The sequence below is a fragment of the Emydura macquarii genome, unplaced genomic scaffold, assembly GCF_026122565.2.
Source record: "Emydura macquarii macquarii isolate MOO-44397 ecotype Brisbane River unplaced genomic scaffold, CSIRO-AGI_Emac_v2 contig_2897, whole genome shotgun sequence".
Lineage (NCBI taxonomy): Eukaryota > Metazoa > Chordata > Testudines > Chelidae > Emydura > Emydura macquarii.
This window is the reverse complement of record NW_027133034.1, coordinates 41,448,807-41,470,622: the sequence shown is the minus strand read 5'-3', so window position 1 is coordinate 41,470,622 and position 21,816 is coordinate 41,448,807. Positions and strand designations below refer to the sequence as shown.

The 21,816-nt window shown below is 41.1% G+C and overlaps 1 protein-coding gene across 1 annotated transcript in view; it reads left to right on the top strand.

Moving 5' to 3' along the window:
• The first annotated feature begins 7,382 nt into the window (after positions 1-7,382).
• The window catches only part of RASA1 (RAS p21 protein activator 1), a 116,845-nt gene continuing 102,411 nt past the window's right edge, over positions 7,383-21,816 (top strand). The window contains exon 1 of the mRNA XM_067568725.1: positions 7,383-8,033. Within this exon, the coding sequence (XP_067424826.1) occupies positions 7,597-8,033 (437 nt within the window). The 5' untranslated portion in view covers positions 7,383-7,596. The remainder of the gene's footprint in view (positions 8,034-21,816) is intronic.

The window sequence follows — 21,816 nt, the reverse complement described above, 5'->3', positions numbered from 1 at the left end:
AGAGGTTTTTAAGATGCGGCTTGACAAAGCCCTGGCTGGGATTATTTAGCTGAGGTTAGTCCTGGTTAGTCCTGCTTTGAGCAGGGGGTTGGACTAGATGACCTCCTGAGGTCCCTTCCAACTCTATGATTCTATGATTTTAGGGCCTAATACTGCTAAGATTTATGCCCATGTATTCTATGCCCATGCACAGTATCACTCAAGTCATTTGGACTACGCATAGATCTAATGTCATTCATGAGTGTAAATCTTTATAGGAGCAGCTGTCAAAGTGATTATACATAAAGTGCTGTCAAATGCACAGGTTTTTTTAAAAAGTTAAACTGTAATCTCTTTCATTTAATGTTTTCAGATAGAAGTGGATGACAGTGTCCCATTCATCATTTTTTTTTCACATGATAGAAAACAATTCATGAATGTTAAAACAGTTTCTCAAAGCTCTGACAGTGTGGCTTAAAAATGTGCAAAATGTCCATAAATAGACTGTTTCAGTACAAGATGGACTGAGCCTTGGTCTACACTTACCTGGAGATTCAGCAGCAGCCGATGGGAGTTATGCAAACTACGCAGAGTAGCTTGCGTAACTCACATCGACTGCTGTGCTTCACTTCTGCGCGCTGTCTTCACTGAGCTGAGCTACTTGAGGGGGTGGCTTTACTCAGTCGACTTTCTGATAGATTGAGTGGGTCTACACTGACCGCTCAATCGATCCAGAAAGATCGATCTGGTGGCAGCGACTTTGCCTCCGTCAGTATAGACATGCCCTTAGTGTAGTTTCCGTAAATGGTGCATCTATTCTGCTCTTGCAGGTCTTTCTTATCTCTAAATAGATGTAATGATCCTATGATGAAGTCTGCCAGCCAGATGTATCCCAAAACTCTCTCTAGAATGAGATGGACAAAGAAGGCAAATTAAAGGACTTTGGAATAAGTCTCACTGGGTATTTCTCAAAGATTTGATCATGCATCACTGAAGTCAATGAGAGTTTTGCCATTGACTTTAATGGAAGCATGATCAAGTTTGTAATGAGACAGAAAAACACTTGTGGCGCATTAAGAAAGACACACCTTATGTACCAAAGATCCTCAATCTACCTGTCAGATAGGATCATAAGTAAACATATAGGTATCTGAACAATTGTATGATGATGGAAAGAAACAGCAAATTTACTTTTAAAAAGTAAGTAAATTAAATGTTCGTAAATGTGCCTTTGTTTTCAGTGTGCTGCTACGATATGACTATTTTTCTAGATTTTTCTCTGGGAAAAATACACCATCTGCCTAGTTAGTATGTTTTCTTGGTATCTTGCCCATTTAAGCCTTTCCAGTTTCTGCTCTATTTCAAGTAAAACACTCATTAGGGACAGTCACAGCTGCCATGCAGTATTATTTGAAAAGAAGTATTCTCCTGTTGCCTCCTGTGCACTGAGATAATAGAATATCACCTTTGTGGCTAATAATTAAACTTATCTCTCCTCTGTCGTTTAACTCCTTTCATCTACATCACACTTAAAACTTACACAAGGTAGGTGCCAAAACCTACCCTAGAGGCTTTTGCAAACTGCAATCATCTGAAGTGGAAAAAGCTGTAGTGTGGTCATTAATTGGATGTGTGTTTTCTAAGTAACATACAGAAGATATGGAGTACTTTGCTACTGGTGGTATTCAAAGCTGCTTAACTTATTGATGTGGCCACAGTGACTAGAATACACAGAAAGTCACTTATCGCACTTATTTTATTCAGACACTGTGGGCATTTTAACACAGTATCATTATTTTGCACTCTGCTATGCTACATACATTTTCAACCGTGTAGTCCTTTACCAATAAGTTGCTAAGGTCCTTAGCCTGGATGTGGTAAGAATGACTGCCTGCTTTGTATGTAGATGTAACAGACCTTAAAGAATGAAATATTGTTGTAGCTTAAAATAGCTTCCCATGAATTATTTTCTGATATACTGTATTTTTACATTACCTGAGTTGACTGTTCAGACACCCTACATTATGCATTGACAGTCATGTGACAACAACCATTTTGAGTCTCTGGAGAATGGTAAATGGACTAAAACTAAAACTGTAACAGAATGAAAAATATTCCACAAATATTCAGTGTTTTAAATGTTTAATGGTAGTGATTAAATGTAATGACATGTACATTACCATAAATATTTTACATTAAAATGAAGAAGATAAAAATAAGCCTAAAGGCCAATAATTCCTCTTTCTAAACCAGGTTGGTTACATTGTTAAGATATGAATATGGTTTAATTGACAAGTCACAGGAATTCTACACCTAGCAAAGAAAGTTCTCAAGTAAACTTTAGCCAAGCAAGCTTTGAACAAAAATCTGTCAAAATGAACAAATAGTGGATGTAGCAGGAGGAATGTCTACTGAAGTCAAGAATGGTATGTTTCAGAACAGTTACAAATGAGAGTTCCGTATAAACAGGAAAAATAGATACATTGGGTTAAATCCTGGTCCCTGTGAAGTCAAGTAAGGAAGGTATGTAAGGAGAGTTTTGAATCCTCCATCCTGAATAACTAGCTTAGAGATTTCAGACTCAGAATTGTCAAGCCAAGGTTGTGTGCCAAAATGCAATTTCAGTATGGGTGGGGGGGAGGGAGAGAGGATTTTTTGCTATGTACAATGGAAGTCCATAAAAAAGGGGTTTAGTGTCCCAAATTCCTTGTTTGAACTAGCAAAATTGTGAAGTTCATGCATTAGGAAAGTGGTTTTCTTTTCCCATTTGGCTACAGTCTGAGTACCAAAGGAACACTTACTTTCCTAATGCATGGACATCACAACCCTACAGCAGAACTGAAAACTCTCATGTTGCCACTCTTTCTGGGTGTTGAAACTCTAGGGTCTGAGAGAAGCCTTAGAGTGAACAATACCATTGGGAATGTAAGTGTGCTACATGCTGTGCTGCAAGACAGAGTTTTGGGTCTGTTAAAGGGAGGAGTAGATCTGCTGGTTACTGAATGGGATGATGTTTACATTCTGGGATTCAAATATTAGGTTACACCTCCTCAATAAATAACATATGAATCAAATACTGAGTTATTCACCTCCCACAATAAAAATCACCATTTAGAAATACCTACATGGGGAACAAAAATTTGATAATGGGCTCTTCCGTTTAGCAGACAAAGGTATAACAATAGCTGGAAGTTGATGTTAGACAAATTCAGACTGGAAATAAGGTGCAAAATTTTAATACTGAAAGTAATGAACCATTGGAACAATTTACCAAGGGTTCTGATGGAGTCTACATCACTGGCAACTTTTAACTTAAGATTGGATCTTTTTCTAAAAGACATACTTTAGTTCAAAAAGGAATTAATTCAGGAAAGTTCTATGGTCCGTGTTATGCAGGAAGTTGAGAAGATGATCATAATGCTCCTTTCTGGCCATATAATCTATGAAAATAATACTTAGCCCTAAACATCTTCAGTATTGTGTAAAAAACCTAATTCATTAATCCTCACAACAGCACCATGAAATAGGTAGGTATTCTTATTCTTATGTATAATAACTGTAGAAACTGAAACGGGTTAAGTTACTTACCCAAGGGCACCTCAGCCAGTGACAGATACAGAATTAAAACTCATGAGTTCCTAATCCTGTGTTCTGTTCAGCAGAACTTGCTACTACTGTACTCTTGTCTGTCCTTCAGATACTCATTAAAGCCCCAAAAACTATATGCTTACTGCATAAGAAACCTATATAAACTTCAGACTCTGGAAGGGTTGTCAGAATGGACAATTTAATTCAGTGGAACTCTCCACAAGCATTAAGATTCATCCATGAACTTTACAATGCAGGATGTGGCTTTAGATTAGAAACTCTTTGCAGTAAGGACACTATATTCTTCCTGTCTGTAAAGAGCTTAGCATACTTCCACTGTATCTGTGATGTGAAATTTCAATATGATCAAGTTTAAAGTGCATTGGACCCACTAGCCATTACTAGAAAAACTCCTATATGTGTTATTCCCCAGGTTTCCCTCCCACCCCTGAAAAATAGTATACACAAGCTACAGGAAGCCAACCTGTATACTAACGTCAGGGCAAGTCTAATTTACTCATCATCTAATCTAATTTTCACCAGCCATAACAACACTAGAAGGGGGCTGAATGGTTTTAGTATAATTTTGTCCAGGTATTGAGTAAAGCATTTTTGTAAACATCAGGCAGGCATATATGGTTCAACCTCTTTTTTGGTCCAAATACATTAACACATATAGTGCCTCTCTCTGTCCCTGTGAAAGTTTGTGTAATGGAACCCAAGATGCAAGTGGTGGAAACAGGAGCACAGCGGTGCTAGCCATTTTCCTTGCTCAAGGAGCCAGGACATCAAATATGACCTACCAAATGTGTAGGTCTGGCCTGGGAGAGGGCAGAATTGGCTGTTTCTGAGATGCATCTATTTAACAAATCTACCAGGCAGCATCTGATCTCTTGTGGAGCCCTTGCCAGAATATGTAACTGCTTTCCCCTCACAAAACCCATGAAGGAGGGCTGTAGCTGCCATCTGCTCTCCCCTGGGGTGATTCCTCAGATCAGCTGCCATGGCAGAGCATGTACACCAATAGGTGCAACTCTAACCTTATGTAGTATTAGAAAATATTGTCTCAAAGAAGAGAATCCTATAAATATTCATGTTGCATTAATATATTTAAGACATCACTCCTACAAAGCAACAACAGTATGTTAAAATCATTTTATTTGAAAATCTGAGGGAAAATAAACAGTAAACAAAAGCCCACAGATAGTCAACTACAAGATTATTTGAAATTACATTTTTAATAACAAAATATGCGTCTGTGGAAATCAGACATGTAAGATATTGCCAATGTGTAATAATCCTGTAAACTCAGGACAAATTTTATTTTCATTGACGCTGACACAAATACAGAGTATCTCCATTGATTTTAGTGGTGTAACTACAAGCAGAATTTTGCCTATAGAAGGTAAGGTATGAAACTTCAGTTCAGCAGATAAAAAGGTGTGGGCTGGAAAACTATGGAAGTAGGAGTATCAAAATATATTTGTTCTGGTGGCCTCTGGAAAAATTCACTTAATGCTTCTGGGTAGTGCAAAGCTTTGAAAACCTGAATATTTAAATGCCTTCTAAGAACACTTGAGACATATAAGCATAAACAAATAAGAGAATGTACAAAGTCATAACAGCCTAGAGAAGAAAGTAGAAGCAAAGAGGCAAAAGTGTTATTTGTTAGCTATTTTAATTTCACAAGTCTAAAGATTATTTTGCCTAGCAATATTAACGTTAGTCACATAGGTCCTGTTCATGCAAGCATTTATATATGTACTTAACTTAATACATGTGACTAGTCTGATTGAAATCAATGGAACTACTAATAGGCATGACATTAAGGATGGCCATAAATGCTTCAGGGTCAGGACCATAATAACAGAAAAGGATACATTTTCATAAAGATACACAGGAATAAATTATTGTTAACAATAAAAGGAGTTGTTCATGCAACTCTTAGAAGATTGCACTGTGTATATCATAATAGCCAATCACATATACAGTACCTGGTTTTTCTATGTTGTGTTTTATTATTACTGTTGGAATACTATTTGTATACTTTTATGACATTTTGAAGAAAAAAAGTTAGGTGGATTAACAAGGGTAGGTTTCTCAATGGAACACGTCATAGACTATTATTGGTGTGTAGGGCTGCAATTTCTTTCGAACCAAGCACTTCTTTAGCTTGGGCATATGGTTCTGGATCTCCATCCACCATCCTACATAAGCAACAACAGTTTTGTATAATAGGTTCTACACACTAGGCCCGTTCTTTAGTCTTTAGGTGCTTTTGATCAGCACGCCAATCCCTGCTTCCCTGAGCATGAGTCAGAGGAACAGAAGTGGACATGACAGCAAAGAAATGGAAAGGGCAGTGCTCTCATGCTTAAGAGGTATTAGAAAAAAGTGGGATAAGGACTCAGAGACCCATGACACTAGGAGTAAGTGCCCTATACCACACTTACCTTTTTTTCTGTGGCCCATTGACCAACACTTTGCAAGCCATTCCAGAAACCCTCTGATTTATTTTTGAGGTTTGAAGGTGGGGATAGATTAGATGGTATGAGATCAGATGCAATGCCCAGTTTGTGGTTTGAGAAACTAACTCCCCTACTGGTTGAGTTTCTCTCCAGTCACTGTCAGATTCACATATCTGGGAATAGACTTTGCTGCGCTGGAGACCCATTAGCCTCAGCAGGAGTTTTGATATTGATTTGATTGGAAACAGTATCAGGCCCGAAGGTTCTGAGTAAATGTTAGATCTAGCTGAATCTATCCATTTTTGACAAATGGTACTGTCAAACTAGAGGACAAGTCTAGCAGGTTCTAGCGCACAAAAAAGCTGGATCCCAACATAACATCACCGCAAGAACCTGGATCTGACACCTGATTCCTGTCAGATCGAGCTAAATTTAGGCCACAAACTCAGAAACAGTACCATCAAAATAGAAGACAAGTGTGTTGGAGCTACTATTTCACAAACAAAACAACACAAAACAAAACAACAAACAAAACAAAACAAAACCAAACAAAATCTGGACCCTAGCACATCCTAGTACAAGAAAGCTGTACAAGAAAACTATGATTGGATCCCAGGATCCTGCTACATCTGGTTACCTTTTGGCTGCCCAATTCTCCCTGATGCATCTGCAGCTTCCCTTAGTCCAAGCCTAACCCAGATCCCAGTGTATGTTGATGCAAAAGCACTGCAGAAGCACACATCTGGCACGTGAATGTGACCAACAGGATATCCATCCAAGTCCTAGCACTGGTTTTGTGGGTGCTGTTGCACTGGGATGCATCAGCGTGCACTAGTGCCGTTCTACAGGAGTGGCACCGTATTATCTTTATTTAGGCAGCACAACTTGGTGGTTTGGGAGCAAACTGTTCACCATCTGGGATGTGTCGGGGGAGGGGGGGCAGGATTCTGGGGTGCAGTAGACTCAGCCAGGTTTGTCCTCTACTTTGACCTAGCAACCCAGGAGTGGCCCTGCTTTGAGCAGGGGGTTGGACTAGGTCCCTTCCAACCCTAATCTTCTATGAGTCTATGCCCCAGGTAGCTCCAGCTCTTCTTTTTCCCCCTGGTGCTGCAGCTGCAGGTGGAGCCAGCTTTCACCTTTCTCCCTGACTCAGAGCCGAACCAGGAGGAACCTCAGGAGCGCGCCCTTTGTGCACGCGGTCAGCTCAGCAGCAGCCTCTCGCGGGCGGCCCTGACGCGCATGCGCAGGGGGCCGCTCTCCCGTCTCCCTCTCTGTCGCTCCCCCCGCCCCCCGCCCAGCCTGGCCCGTGCCCGTTCCGAAGCTGCGCTGGCTGCGGGCGGGGTGTGAGTGAGTCTCCGCGGGAGCCGCTCCCCTCCCGGCCGCAGGGGGATGAGGCAGCCGCACCGGGGCCCTGCCGAGCTGCCCTGAATCCAGCCCCCTCCCAGCCGAGTATTGTTCGCCGCCGCCGGGGAAGTTCGCTCGTCCCGGTCCCGGCTCCCGTCCCCCGTCCCCGCCGGGGTCTCAGCCCCTTGGTCTCCTCCCCGGCGTGCGGAGGCTCACCATGATGGCGGCCGAGGCCGGAGGCGAGGAGGGTGGCTCGGCCAGCGCCGCCGGGGAGCCGGGGCACTGCCTTGCCCTGTGCCGGGGCAAGGGGCCGCAGGGCTCCGGCGGCGGCAGCCCGGGCGCCGGCCCCCCTTTGTGCCCGGCGCTGGGACTCCTGGCTCTGGGCTCGGGGCCTGCCCCTCCGGCGGCGGCAGGCGGCGGCGCGGTGGCCGCCGGGCTGGGGCAGGAGATGGCCCCGGGGGCGCTTGCCCCGCCGCCGGAGTCCGGCCCAGCAGGAGCGCCGCCCGCTGGGGGCTTCCCGCCGCTGCCGCCCCCGCCGCTGCTGCCGCCCCTGGCAGGGGGGCTGGGCACCGTGGATGAAGGAGACTCGCTGGACGGGCCAGAATACGAAGAGGAGGAGGTGGCCATCCCGCTCAATGCACCCCCGACTAACCAGTGAGTAGCTGCCCCCTGGCCCTTCCGCGCTCCCGGGCACGCTTGCTGTCCCTCCGTGGGGGCGGGGGGGAGCTGGCTCTGCAGACTGCGGTGCGGCGACTCTAGCTCCCCTCCCCCGCCGTCCCCAATGGAAAGTGTGTGTCAAACTCTGGCCAGGCCCTGAAAGTTTCGCCCCCGCCCCTGGGAGCCCGTTTAAATAGACTCGGTCAGTCAGTTGCTTGCATGGAAAGTGCTGAAGTGTTGGCGCTGATGGGCTGCTGGAATCCGTGTTTCCATCTCGGGTGGATCCTCAGCCTGGACAGCGAAGCCACCAGCCGGAACAGGGGGCACTTGGCTTGCCACTGAAGCACATAAGAACAGCCATACTGGGTCCGACCAATGGTCCATCTAGCCCAGTGTCCTGTCTTCTGGTGGTGGTCAGTGCCGGATGCTTTAGAGGGAATGAATGGAACAATGTAATTGTGATGTGATCCATCCATCCCCTGTTGTCCAGTTCCGGCATCTGATAGTCTGAGGCTTAGAGACACCCAGAACATTGGGAAGTCTGAAACACACTTGTGCTCCCCAAGCAGCCTTGGATGCCAGCCTGTGTCTCGTCTGTTACCCCATGCTGAGTTACATGTTACTGATCAGTATGTGTATGTGTACATTTTGAGGGTCACTTGTGTGCCATGCTGTTTCCATTTCATCCAAGTAATGTAGAGCCAGAAAGACATGAAAACTGTCATTTTCAGAGTCTCATGTTTAAAATGAACAAAGAAATCCTCCAGCGATCTAGAAAAAGCAGTATATCTTAAACACTTGATTAGGTATTTGATTTAGTCTTTTGGGTTTTCAGTACTAATTACTGTGAATCTTCACAAATGGTAAATAATGTCTCAAAAGGTATGGGAAGCCCAGATTATTTAAACTAGCGCTTAGGAAGCTTTGTCCGGTGTTTTGGCAGTGTGGTATCCATTCTCATACTCTTCCAAAATGTAATCGTGAATAGCCATTGTGGAATTTAGGTATACAATGGTAACTATTTTATTATTTGTTTTCTTGGATAAGAAAATAAGCAGTCTTTCTGAAATATAGGAAACCTTTCAGATGCATGCTACGCATAGAACATTTTAAAGATTGTATCTTTTAAAAGTTGATGTAGTTAAATGTCAGCATTTTAAAGTATTAATATTTATTTTTCATAAACAATGAATTTAATAGCATGGTGTTCAGTTGACCTTATTGGCCTTTGTGTTTAATTGGATTGTTTGAATAGTATTGGGAAATGAGTAAAAGCAATAGTAGGTGTTTTTCAGTAAGGTATCACTATGCTTGTCTTTCCATTAGCTCAATAAGGATTCCTGTAAAATTGATAATATTAAGGAGAATCTTACACCTTTAAACATAATACAGTTGTCCTGGATATCTGATATTTGCACATACATTGGTAGTGTGCAGTATTTGTATGTATAATTAGTGATGACTCTAAATGCAAGAAATTGGGATGTACTAATAACCTATTTGTAAGGTGTCTAAAGGTTAACCTAAAGCAATTTCAAGGCTTATATTAGGATACAAAGTTACACTCAAGCATGTCTGTTTATTGTCCCAGAAACAAAATTGTTTAGGTGTTTAAGTTGGTATTTAGGAATCAAATATTAACTAAGTTAAGATGAAGTTTTATCCAAAATATAAATTAAAGCTGTAAGGTGTAAAAGAAGTAACAGATTTATTTACAATGGAAAATGTCATTCAGATTGGTACTAGTAATGTTTATCCAAGTGTGTGCTAATATAGTCTTGACAGTTTCAGAGTAAAGCGCTGTGTTCATTTGCACTTTGTACAATACTTATCATTCTTGAGTTTAACTTTAAATTCTTCTTGCCTAGTTCTGTGCATGGGAATTTGGGGCTTTCAAAAGCTTCCTCTGTTCTCTTAAATCCCCCCCCCCCCCCCCCAGTCATTTCTTCATTTCACTTCTGAACAGATGCAAAAGCTGCCTCTTCTTTTTTGTGTGTGTAAAGATAAAATGAAACTTGCATAGTTATAAAAAGATACCTTTCCTAGTCTTCTGTCCTTCTACTTGACAGGAATTAAATTAGTTTTTTTAATAAAGGAAATAAAATAGACTAGCATATACTTCTGTGATAGTTTTTATTTAGTAACACTACAGGAGAAAAAAAATCTTTCCTATCCTGTAATAGCTCAGATATCAGAGACAGTTAAACCTTCATATCCTAGTCTCAAGTCTAGTCTCTTTTTCCAAGAGTTCAGGATGATAATGGTATTGTGTACAGAAGGCATAGCTATTATACAAAAGTGAGGACATGGAGTTTAATATAAAACATGTTTTTCACACATTTTTTTAACCTTATCAGTCTTTCCAGTGATGGATTATGCATTTATTTATTTAATGACCTTATTGCAACAGTTCCTAAAGATTCAGGGCCTCATTGTTCTGAGGACTGTAGAAACACATAAGAGACAGTCCTTGGTCCCAAAGAGATTTAAAAAAAAATCTAAATAGAACAGACAAGGGGTGAGAAGGGAAATGGAGACAGAGAAAGTGACTTGTCCACGGTCACACAACAAGTCACTGGTGGATGGAGAACCCAGACTTCTTTCTCACAGTTAATTTCCCTATCTACTAGACAACACAGTCTCTTTTCTGCTGTAAGAACATATTTCTCAAATGGAAGCATAGGCAGATATTTTGAAAGTACCTATTGTTTTTGAAATGATTGTGTTAGGGTATTGAGTAGTTATTTAGAACTATGAATAATCACTGATCTAAAATAAATTTCATTGTGACCTCCAACACTTTATTAAATGTAATCACTTTCTACAGCTCTGTTGTAGAACATGTGATAAATTTGCCGGCATGACAGCACTGTACTAATTCGTGCTTTTTAGTCTACTGTAAAACAGCAAGCAATGTTTCTAACTTTATAAATACATCCTTTGCAAAGACTAAGAAGGCTCCAATCTTGCAAACACCTAAGTACATACTGAACTTTACTTGCTTAGTAAGTGGGACTACTCACATGATTAAAGTTAAGCATATGCATAAGTGTGCTGGATCAAAGCTCAGTTGTGTAACTGTGTGTTTTCCTTCTGCTGGCTAGAAATTCTTTAATGTACTCTTTAAAAATGAAATTATGAAATATTTTTATTTCTTATAAACTTGAAATTAGACCACCAATTGGAAATTTAGTTAATTTCAGAAAGAGAAGTTGTTTCAGGGAACTACACCTTAAGTGGACTTGTTAATTTTTGTTGTTGTTTTTTACTTTAGAATCCCTTTTCTATATTTTAATTTTTTTCTCCTGTTTATGTGAAAGAACCAAAAAAATGGGAAATCAATTGATTGTACAGGAAAAACCAGTGACATTGACTTTATACAAAGTAAGCAGAATAAGGAAAACTTATCTATTTCCAATCTTTGTTATAGTAATTTTAGGTGACTCTGAAGTTGACTATACCTCGTATCCTTTTAGTTTTACCACCTTCCACGCAAACAAACATGCCTTTGTATTGCTGATAACAATAAATAAATAAATTCTATGACTTGACTACTATTGAGACTAGAATTTAATATGTGCTCCTAAGGGCTATTTCTTCTTTAGCGATCTATTGTAAGGCTCTGAGTAAATAATGTCTTCAATATTAGTTGATCTCTCAAAGTAAACATGTAAGAAACAAACAAACAAAAAAAAGGATCAATAGTCTGCATCTGTTTACAACAATAAAGCAGGTCTAATAAAATGTTTAAATTACAGGTATAATTACTGTTCCTTTAGACCTAAGTTAAATGTTAACCTCTTAAAACATGATCACAATTTAAATTTTAAAAGCAAGGCTATTATAATATTCCACCAGTGTAAAGACAAGTGCAGATTCCACTCTTTCCCATTTCCCACTAGCTAATTCAGGCCTTTTATATGGCGCATGATGTGGATTTCTCATGTTCAGTAAATATAACTTCATTCTTTAATCATAAAATACTTTACATACGTATTAATGGTTGGGGCTGTTTCTTGTTACTGCTAGATGATGGTCTTGGTGATAATTACTCTTTGGTCTCGAGAGAGGAGGTGGCAGTATCTTCTAAATAACTGTAGCCACCACTAGTGGATTTCTTCTACAAGCATCCTGGTTGGGGGTTGATTTAAATGTGTGGAGTTAGCAACCTGGTATCCAAGCTCTGCTGGGAAAGATGCTGAAGACCCTGTTTGGGGAACTGCTAGTATACAACCTTTGTTAGCTGTAAGGGTTTTTGAAATCTATAGTGAGATTCTACTTTGATAAATATCTTTATATACAGAACATTGTTTGGCTTTGTATATCTAACTTCCAGATAACTTTTTCTCATGTTACCAGTACAAAGATACATCTTCTAACTCCTAATCCTGCAAACTAAACCTGGGATCTGAAAGTGAAATCTATTCTTCCTTGTTTATATATTACCACTAATAAAAAAGCTGCTGCTGGCCAAATACTCTGCATAGTTACATCTATTTGAATGTCTACACTGCATCTGGGAGCAAGCCATCCAGCACAGGTAGACAGACTCACGCTAGCAGAGCTGAAGCTAGAGCACTAAAAATTGCATTGTGGATGTTGCGGCTCTGGTGGAAACACAGGTTATCCACCCAAGCTCAGCCGAAGGATGGGCTTGAGAGCCTGAGCTGCCATTCGAGCTGCAACATCCACATTGCTGTTTTTAACGTGTTAGTTAGTATGAATCTCTCTACCTGCGCTCAAAGGCTCACTCCCAGGGGCAGCATAGGTATACCTTTTGAGATCTTTATAAGCGTATGTCACCTGGAAACCAATGCAAAGGAAGATGGGGTGGGGAAGTGAAGCAAGGACAAACTGCACGTCTTACCAGGATGCCTTAAATGTACTCTTCTGCGAGAAGGTGTATTGCCCTTGGTTAGCAAGCACCAGCTATTGGGAGAAAGGGGGAATGTTTCTCCTTTTTACCTTTACTTTCCTGGACATTGCAAAAGGAGGGAGGGGAAGAGAGCGATTTTCGGTTTATTTTTATCCCCAAATTCTCTTGCTTCAAAAATCTGAGACCTTGTCTACATTATATACAAAGGTTATATTGACTTAAGTGCTGGTGTAAGTGCTGTAGTGTAGATGTAGCCTAAGTGAAATCCCTAAGAATTGGGTCAATTTCATGTCTTCATAAACTCTTTGAACAGCAAGTGTGAAACTGACCTGAGTCTTGTCTCTTTCACTGTTCTGCTGTAGAAATGGCAATAGCAAATATGTACTCTGTTCTTTATTGTTGGATAATGGGGATGGGGTGTTATGAAAAAAGGATAATGGTTTCTTCTTTTTTTCCTTAGAGCCCTGGCCCTGTTGAAGCTGCTTTTGTAGCTGCTGCCACGATCTCCTCTTGTCCCCATTCTCCCAAAAAGAAGCGTTTCCAGAAGTTGTGAAGGAATGCTGTCTAGTCTGTTGCTTTCTGTAGCAGTACAATTGAATATACAAGAATTTGGTCAATTTTATGCTGGTCTAGCAGTCATAAGGCTGACAAGATTCTTCTAAGTCTTACAGTGTTGCTTTAAAGGTGGCAGTGGCAGCAGCAGCAGAAGTTCCAGTATTTGCCAAAGATACTTTCACTTGTATATGGTGCATTCTTTGAATAGTGATTATCAAAAGATGCTTGTGTTGAATTTGAACAGAGAACCAGCAGCTTTATGGAGTAAAATTGCTTGTCAAAATATTCTGTTCAAAACAAAACGTATCCTAAGCTGATGTATCTTTACTTCCATTTTTGTTACCTGTTGAGACAAAATATTAAATAATAAAAGACAATGAGGAAAAAGCTAAAGCATGAGAATCTAGTGGGTGGGAGAATATTTAAAAAAAGAATAAGTAGAAGTTAAACATTTATATTTGAGTTTAGTGTCAAGTGTGGGTTTCATCAAATGAGTGTAATAAATAACATCTACAAAATTCTATAGCACTTCCGTCTGTTTCAGCAGCAAGGGTGAGGAAAAATACTGCACCAGTGAGAGAATGTGTGTACAGTTCTACAGTAGAAGAATTGCTGGAGTGCATATGTTTAAAAATTCTACGGCATAAAAACACCTCTTTGGTAATTAAATTCATGTATGCTGGAGTTTTCAATGCAAACCCCAGGAAATAGTGTTAATGTCATATGTTGGTTTGTCTGTATAGCAATAGGGGGAAAAAAAACCAAAAACAAATGATATAATTTATCTCTTTTTAGTATGTGAAATTTCTCTTCCCTCTCTTTAGCAAATTGATATGGTAAACAGATACAAATATCTACAGATAGAGTTTTTCATTGTCTCTTTCTGTTCTTCTCAGGTAATGTATTAGGTCTTAACAAAATCTGATCCTGGAGTATAATGGAAAGATAAGAAAACTTTGTTCCATTTCTGTAAAATTGTACATCTGTTTGCTTGAGTTTTTTAAGATTACATATGTGTGAAGAAAATGCTTTTGTATAGTAATTTAATATATTGATAATTTTCTAAAATTGGCAATCGGAGGCCAGATTAACTGAGGCAGCCTGAATATAGCTAGCTTTCATGGCTCACAAATAATTACAAAGCAGAATGTGAAGATATTCTTTAGTCCTGATTTGCTTTACTACAACAGAAATGTGGTATTTTCTTGTTCAAGATTCCCTTGTCCTGCTGTTTTAAAAAAAGAAGTGAAAGAAAGATAGGAAGTTAAATAATATGTAATACTAAAGTGATGATAATCTACAACTTTTAAAGGATGAGATGCAAATGAAAAATGGAAGCTTCAAATCTAAAAATAAAAATAGAACAGCATTTGAGGATGGGAAAAGTTCAAAGAATAATGTGTAGGTGTTTGTTTAAAGAACAAACATTTATTTAACACCAAAAGAGGGTCACTTGATCTAAACAGTAATTTGATTGTGCTTTGTAACTTTTTAAAATAAATATTTGTAAAGGGCATTCATGTATAATGCATAAGACACAGTTGAACAGATTTGCCAGAGAATGGACTCTGTTGGCTATAGGTGGGAAGCCCAGTGTGTCATGCCTTTTCTCTTTACCTCTCCTCCTCCCAGCTTGTGGGGGAAAAAGGACGCTTTTCCATCAGGTACTCTTTTTAGACCTATTAGTTAGTAATTGGCTTTATGTTCCAAAGCATGAGCAATTGTCTCAATTTTTATACTATTTCATGAAACGGGATATTTTCTATATACATTTTTAATCCTTTCCATTGTAAGGTATTCAGTATGTGTTTTAGAAAACCAACTTTACATGAAGGTACATTCCTAAATGATAACTTACGTTGCTCTTTCCAATTTAGGAAATTTCTTAAACTCTTGTAGTGTAGTTTCACCCTTAGGGTATGGTTATTCTTCCTGTAGAAAACTATTGCTTGAGAGTTCTGGATGCACCCAGCCACAGGTCGATCAAACTAAGAAGTCAAGAGAAGTGATTAGCAACATTTATATAACCAAGTCTAGATTAGTGAGCTGGTAGGCTCAAAACTAATTAATTCCCTTCCTATGTCCCCAACTCTGTTTGTGTAATAAACCATCCCCAACTTTCAAGCTTGAAAATTCTTCACCACACCTATTGAATCCTGGAAATTATGGAAAAGCGCTGTATGTTGTTCCCTTCAAATCTTTGTTAAATTTCTACTTCCTGACCCTTCCCCATTCCTATTTGCAGAGATTTCCCATCCCAAGAAGTTATTGGGGAGAAAGAAGGTGCAGTTCTTCTAATCTGGGGTGGCAGTTGAACTGGAAACTTTCTGTGACTAGAGGTTTTTACTTCTGATACTTTCTGCTTCCAAAAAAGAGGATCTTCATTGAAGGGCTTGTCTATACAGAAACTTAGTGTATGGCAGGCCTGCCTGACTTTCCATTACACTGGCTTGCTGCAATTTACTGACTCGCCATGTGAACCCTGCTACCATACATTAAAAGTTCTGTAATGCACGCTGATGTATTCAAACAGGAGAATATCAAAGCATGCTATGATTAATGCTCAGTAGCAGGGTCAATACAGCCAGTTAATGTGCTGTAGTGTGTCACCACGAGTTGCCATGCAGAAAGTCTCTGTGTAGATAAGCCCAAATTTTCCACTCAGACCAGATTCCTAAACAAAAGTAATTTTTGCTTGATATCCTTAAGAAATATAATCCCATATCCAGAATTCATTAGGAACTTTCTGACCTTTTGACATTCCTTCCTCAGCCTTTCAGGATGGAGTCACTCAGGTTCAAGCTGGACAACAGTTATTGCCAGCTCAAGGTGCCCTTTCGGACACCCTTTTAGAAGGTTTAGCTATGTTCATGTAGTGACTACTTACCTTTCTCGTAATTTTTAAAGTAATCATTTAGATAACCTGTCTAGAAGATTACTAGTATAAAAATGATGTTAAAGGTTACAAAGTCAAGCACTCTGTAAGCATTATGATAAATCTTGAATTACATGATCACATACTTCTTTTCCACAAGACCCACTCCCTCATTCACAGGATGGATAGGGCTCATTGAATGAGCAATTGTTCAATATTTTGTTTTATTCTCATTGTTCAATGAGTGTCTCCATGCCTTATTTACTGCACACCATTGAAAACCCGCTCTAAAATCAGAATTATTAATTTTCTCAAAAGCTTTTCTGTGGAGGTCATCACAATTGTATCTGGGTGGTTCACAAACATTAATGGATTTATTTTCACAACTTCTCCAGGTAGGGTTCTCCTCTTCCTTTTCACTGCTTCTTCACTTAATCTACTCCCCTATCCTCACCCCTCTGCTCCCCCAGTGTGGCTGTTGTTTCCCGTGCTTTCAAGTCAGATGGCTTCCTCCACACTGCTTAGGCACTAGCTGTGGGAGAATTGTCTGTCCTATGCTTTCATTCTTCCTTCTCTCACTTCTGCTGGTATAGTGGCCCACAGGAATAATTGCAGGGAAAGTCCTGCTTAGCCCCTGCATCCCTGGGATGGAGCAGTCCCAATGCATTCAGATTCTTCACTGCTGAATTTTAATAAGACTCTACTAAGCACATACACACTGTGGGCTTTTTACAGCCAGATTGGCTGGTTTTGGACAGAACAGCAAAAGGACATCCTTGGCACAAAGCAACCCCCTTCTCCTCCCTCCCCCAAATGTCAAGTCCTTGCTCCAAAACAAGGGGTTGTCACAGTTTCAGGGCAACTGCACCTTTATTTCCTCTTGGTGATCCACATTAGCTTTCTGGTTCCTAATCATTGCCTCTCTTGGGCAGAGATTAGCATCTAATTTCCTCCTGATCAGACATTTTAAGGATGCAAGTTCATTCATCTTAGATCCAGAACCAGAACAGAGATGGGGCAGATGAGAAATTTCTCTGTATAGCTCAGGCCTTTGATCTTGGCCTGAGCATAATAGGAAATCAGCAGACAATAACTCTCTCCCTAGGGTGTAGATTCAAAAGTTTGGGGTTTTACATAACCAAAGTTGGGGACTTTGCATTAACTGCCCTCTGGGAATTCCCCAGGAAATCCACATAACACTTATGATATGTCTACAGGGCAGTGTAAGCCTGGGTTGAGACTCAGGCTCAAACTCAAACCCTGCTTTCAGCTATCCAGAAATCTGTCATACTAGAGTCACTAAGCCGTCTGGACCCAGGCCATGGAACCTGGCAAGTTGGGGAGGGGTCTGAGTCCAAGTCCCTGTGGGACCCCAGGTCCACAGTGCATCATTTTGCCCAGGTCACCCAGACAAGTGTCCTGACATTCTGCCAGTGCTATCCCATAATCCCATGAGCCAGTGTTTCTATCCTTTCCATCTCAAGACTAGGCAATTGATTCCCAGGAAACAGAAGCAACCCCTGGTTCAAGTGCGGCTGTTTGGTATTTCACCCTTCCATTTTATTCTAATTGCTGAGCTGCAAACAGAGTGAACCCTCTTGTGCATTAGCTATGGCCACCAACAAGAAATCCTTTACCAAGCATGCTGCTACCAGGTCACGGGACCACAGTCCATTCTGGTAAGTCTCTGGTGTGAAGTGAGCAAGACATTTGAATTCAGTAAGAGTACCAGAAATGATCATGTGTACCAAGAAATAGCAGACAAGTTGGTAATGGTGGAGGTTCAATGGATTGGTGATCAGTGCAGGGAGCATATTAAGTGGCTTGAGCACTGGAATGCCAGGGGTGAGAACTATACCTTTGGGAACTCCCCGTCAACCCGCCTGTTTATGAAGATTTTGACTGGGAGCTGGGCACTATGCCAAGCACTGAGCACCCAGCAGTTCACAATAGTCTGGTCAGCTGGGGCGGTGATCTTCTGACTTCCAAATCTAGTATAGGATTGGAGGGGAGTCAGCAGCCACCCGATCATACTAGCAAAAGTGACTCTGGTGCTCACACCGATCCTGAGGAGGCTTTGCCACTGGGATGACTGCAGCATGTTCTGGGTCCATACTTGGAGGAGCTGTTTGATGACCCCCAGGAGAGCATCTTGCCGTGGAATCGGCGGCAGAAACAAGAGGCAGAAGTAGCACTGGAGCTTGGTAAGTGTTTTGGGTCCATATTTGTTGTTAATATATGAACTGGAAGGATTTCCAGTTTATGACCAAATGCAATTTTTATTACAGGCCGTGGGTAGCAGCACGTATCTGCTAATGGTGCAATGCATGCCAATACCTTGGCGTCGCCAGCTCCCCCTCCCTCCTTGGAATTCAAAATGGAGATCAGGAAGTGGAAATAATAGTTAAACAAGCATTTAATGTTTAGATGCTTGCACATTCTTACAAAGGTGTGTTGGGGTATTAAAAATAAAAAACATATATTGCCTCCCCTTGTAGTATGTCGCACCATACTACCAGATAGGCCATGTCACAATGTTACTAGCTGCCTCTAAACAGTAAACTGTACAGGGGCGGTGGGGGAGGGGGAAATCAATGTTGGAAATAAGGTGAGTGGCTGTGTGCAGTCCAGTAAATGTGCCGGGGGAGGAGGGCCTAGCTATGTTGTTCTTTGTGAGTCTGTGTTATCGCGTGTTTGCATATAGTAGATAGGTAGGTGTAGTCAGAGCAGGCTGTATTGTAAGCTGTAGGGACATAGTAAACCATAACATGTAGATTCTAACATAGCATCCTGTTGATTCGATCATGAATTTTGACCCAGTCCTGGATGCAAACTTTTCCTGCAGAACTAACTCCGCATACTTAGTCACATTTTGGGGAGGGCATATTTTCTGGGCCCTCCTCTATAGGACACCAGTCCACTCCGCATTCAGTTGTGTTGCTCAGTCATTGTCCACTTGAAAATCTCTGTGGCATAGACGGCTGGCTTGCCATCAGTAGCTTGGAAAAGAATGTCCTTTTCCCATTCAGGAACCTCCAAGATTATGTTCTCCAGAATGTGGAATGCCTGAAAGGATTAACAAACTGCAGGTGGTTCACCAGGGCACACATCTCCTCTCATCCTCCCTCCCACCCCTGCTACAATATTCTTAAATTTTTAAACACACAGCATTTGTAAATTTTAATTTACCAGTGCATGTGCACTCTTTTCACTCTGCTTAATTTACGTCTGGTCTACACTAGAAAACTAGGTCAGTTTACTGTGTCAGTCAGGGGTATTGAAAATCCACGCCTCTGAGTGGCATTGTTAAGCTGACCTAAGTCCCCATGTAGACTGTGCTAGGTCAACAGATGAATAGCTAGCTAATGCCTCTTGGGGAGGTGGATTACCTGTGCTGATGGGAGAACTCTTCCCATTGGGGTAGATAGTGTCTATACTGAAGTGCTACTATGGCACAGCTGCAGTGGCACAACTGTGCCACTGTAGCATTTTAAGTGTAGACAAGCTCTTAGTTCCAGAGGGGAGCCGTGTTAGTCTGTATACAGCAAAAACAACGAGAGTTCTGTGGCACTTTAAAGACTAACAAATTTAATTTCAGCTGCTGAAATTAAATTTGTTAAGCTCTTAGTTGTGTCCATGGAGCTTCTGGGAGCTGAAGCATTCCTCTAAGACAATATTCAAACTGAGTTCTACAACATAAAACTGGCCTTGAGATTCACAGGCACTTTTCTCTGAGAAGCATTGAACCTTTTTTGAAGTAATGAGACTATATACTTTTTGTCTGCTTTCAGACCGTTCCACCTCAGTACACCAGCCACACTGCACCAGGAGCTTGGGATTTTCAACTGTCACAGACCACTTCAAGAGGAAACATCTCAGGACATCCTGGACAGAGCCAGCAAACAAGTGCAGTACCAAAAGGAAAAGGATTCATGACAAGTGGAAAGGCACAGACAGGCAGCAGAGCACAAGGAGAGACTTGCAGTGCATTTTCTGGAGGAGCAATGTCGCCTGAGGGACAATGATGGAGCACAGCAGAAAGACCTATTTGAGAGACTGCTTGCGTTAATGGCCACAAGACTTCCGGCTCCTGCTCCACTAACACCACATCCTGAGTCCCCTCCATGGTCCATGTCCTGCAGACCAGGAATGCGCTGGACAATATCACAGTTGGGTGGCCTGTGCAACCAGGACTGAATGCTAATTGGACAGGCCAAATGTACTCCCTGCAGCGGCACCAAGTACATGCTAGAAAGGGAAAGAGAATGAGGGCCAGGAGACATGGAACAGTAGGGGCTTTGCTTGCATTGGTTTCTCTGTTTTGCACTGTTAAATGTTTGTTATGCACTTTATTTTGTTACATGTTTTGATGTTGGTTTATTACTGGTGTTATGGCATCTTGATGGCAGCTGGCTTGCCAAACAATGCTTTAATATTGTTTTTCATAATACAGCCATGTTCACAAATAAAGGCTTTTATTTTATTTTTATTAGTTTAATACAATCACTGCATTGCATCATATAATATGTATTTCGAAGAGTAAAGATAAAAAAAATGATCAGGCACAACTTGGCAGTTATATCCAAACACATTTTCTCAATGCATCTGTTCAGATCAGTCCATAATGAAAATCCACAATTCATGTCACACGAAACACTGTCCCCCCCATGTAAGCAGTCATCTCATTCACAATTACAATTTGACAGTCGCCAACCCATTCCCATTCATAGTGTACTGTGAGAGTACTTCATTTACTGTAAAAAGTGTAATGCAAATCCATCTGTAAATGTTCTATTCTCCCTCTTCCATTGGTCCTTACAAGTTCTCATCATGTGGGTTCAAAAAGCATCCCTGATTTCTTTTGCCTGTGTGCATCCTGCTCCAGCTGTGACAGGTGCACTTTCTGGTTGAGTGTACCAGGTCAGTAGTCCATTACTTTTATAGATGCATTTGGGAACAAATGGCTCACCTTTGGATTCACAAAGATTGTGAAGAGCACAGCAAGCCACAATAGTGTGGACAGCATTGATGACACTGTAATCCAAACAGTTCTGTAAATAGTGACAGCAGGATTTCAGTCTGCCAAACACACTTTCAACCACCATTCTCCACCTCTTGAGTGTAATTAAATCTTTTGCTCAGGCTTCTGAGGTTAGGCTTTGGTTTCATAAACCCCAGTATAATAGTGGGGACACTGTCACAGAGTAAATCTCATTTGGTGGGAATAGTGGCTGATTGTCCATGAAAGTAGGCTCCTGATAGGTGGAAAACCTTGGCATCATAAACTTTGCCAGTGCTGTCCATATTGGTGTCCATAAATTGGCATCTGTGGTCCACAAAGGCCTGTGTAACAATGGAGTAGTATCCTTTACAGTTTATGTACTGGTGCTACTTGAGGAGAGCAAACTATGGGCACGAGTCCCATCAATGGCCCTGGGAACGGGCAGACTGGCTGAATGGGGAGTGGGGCTGCA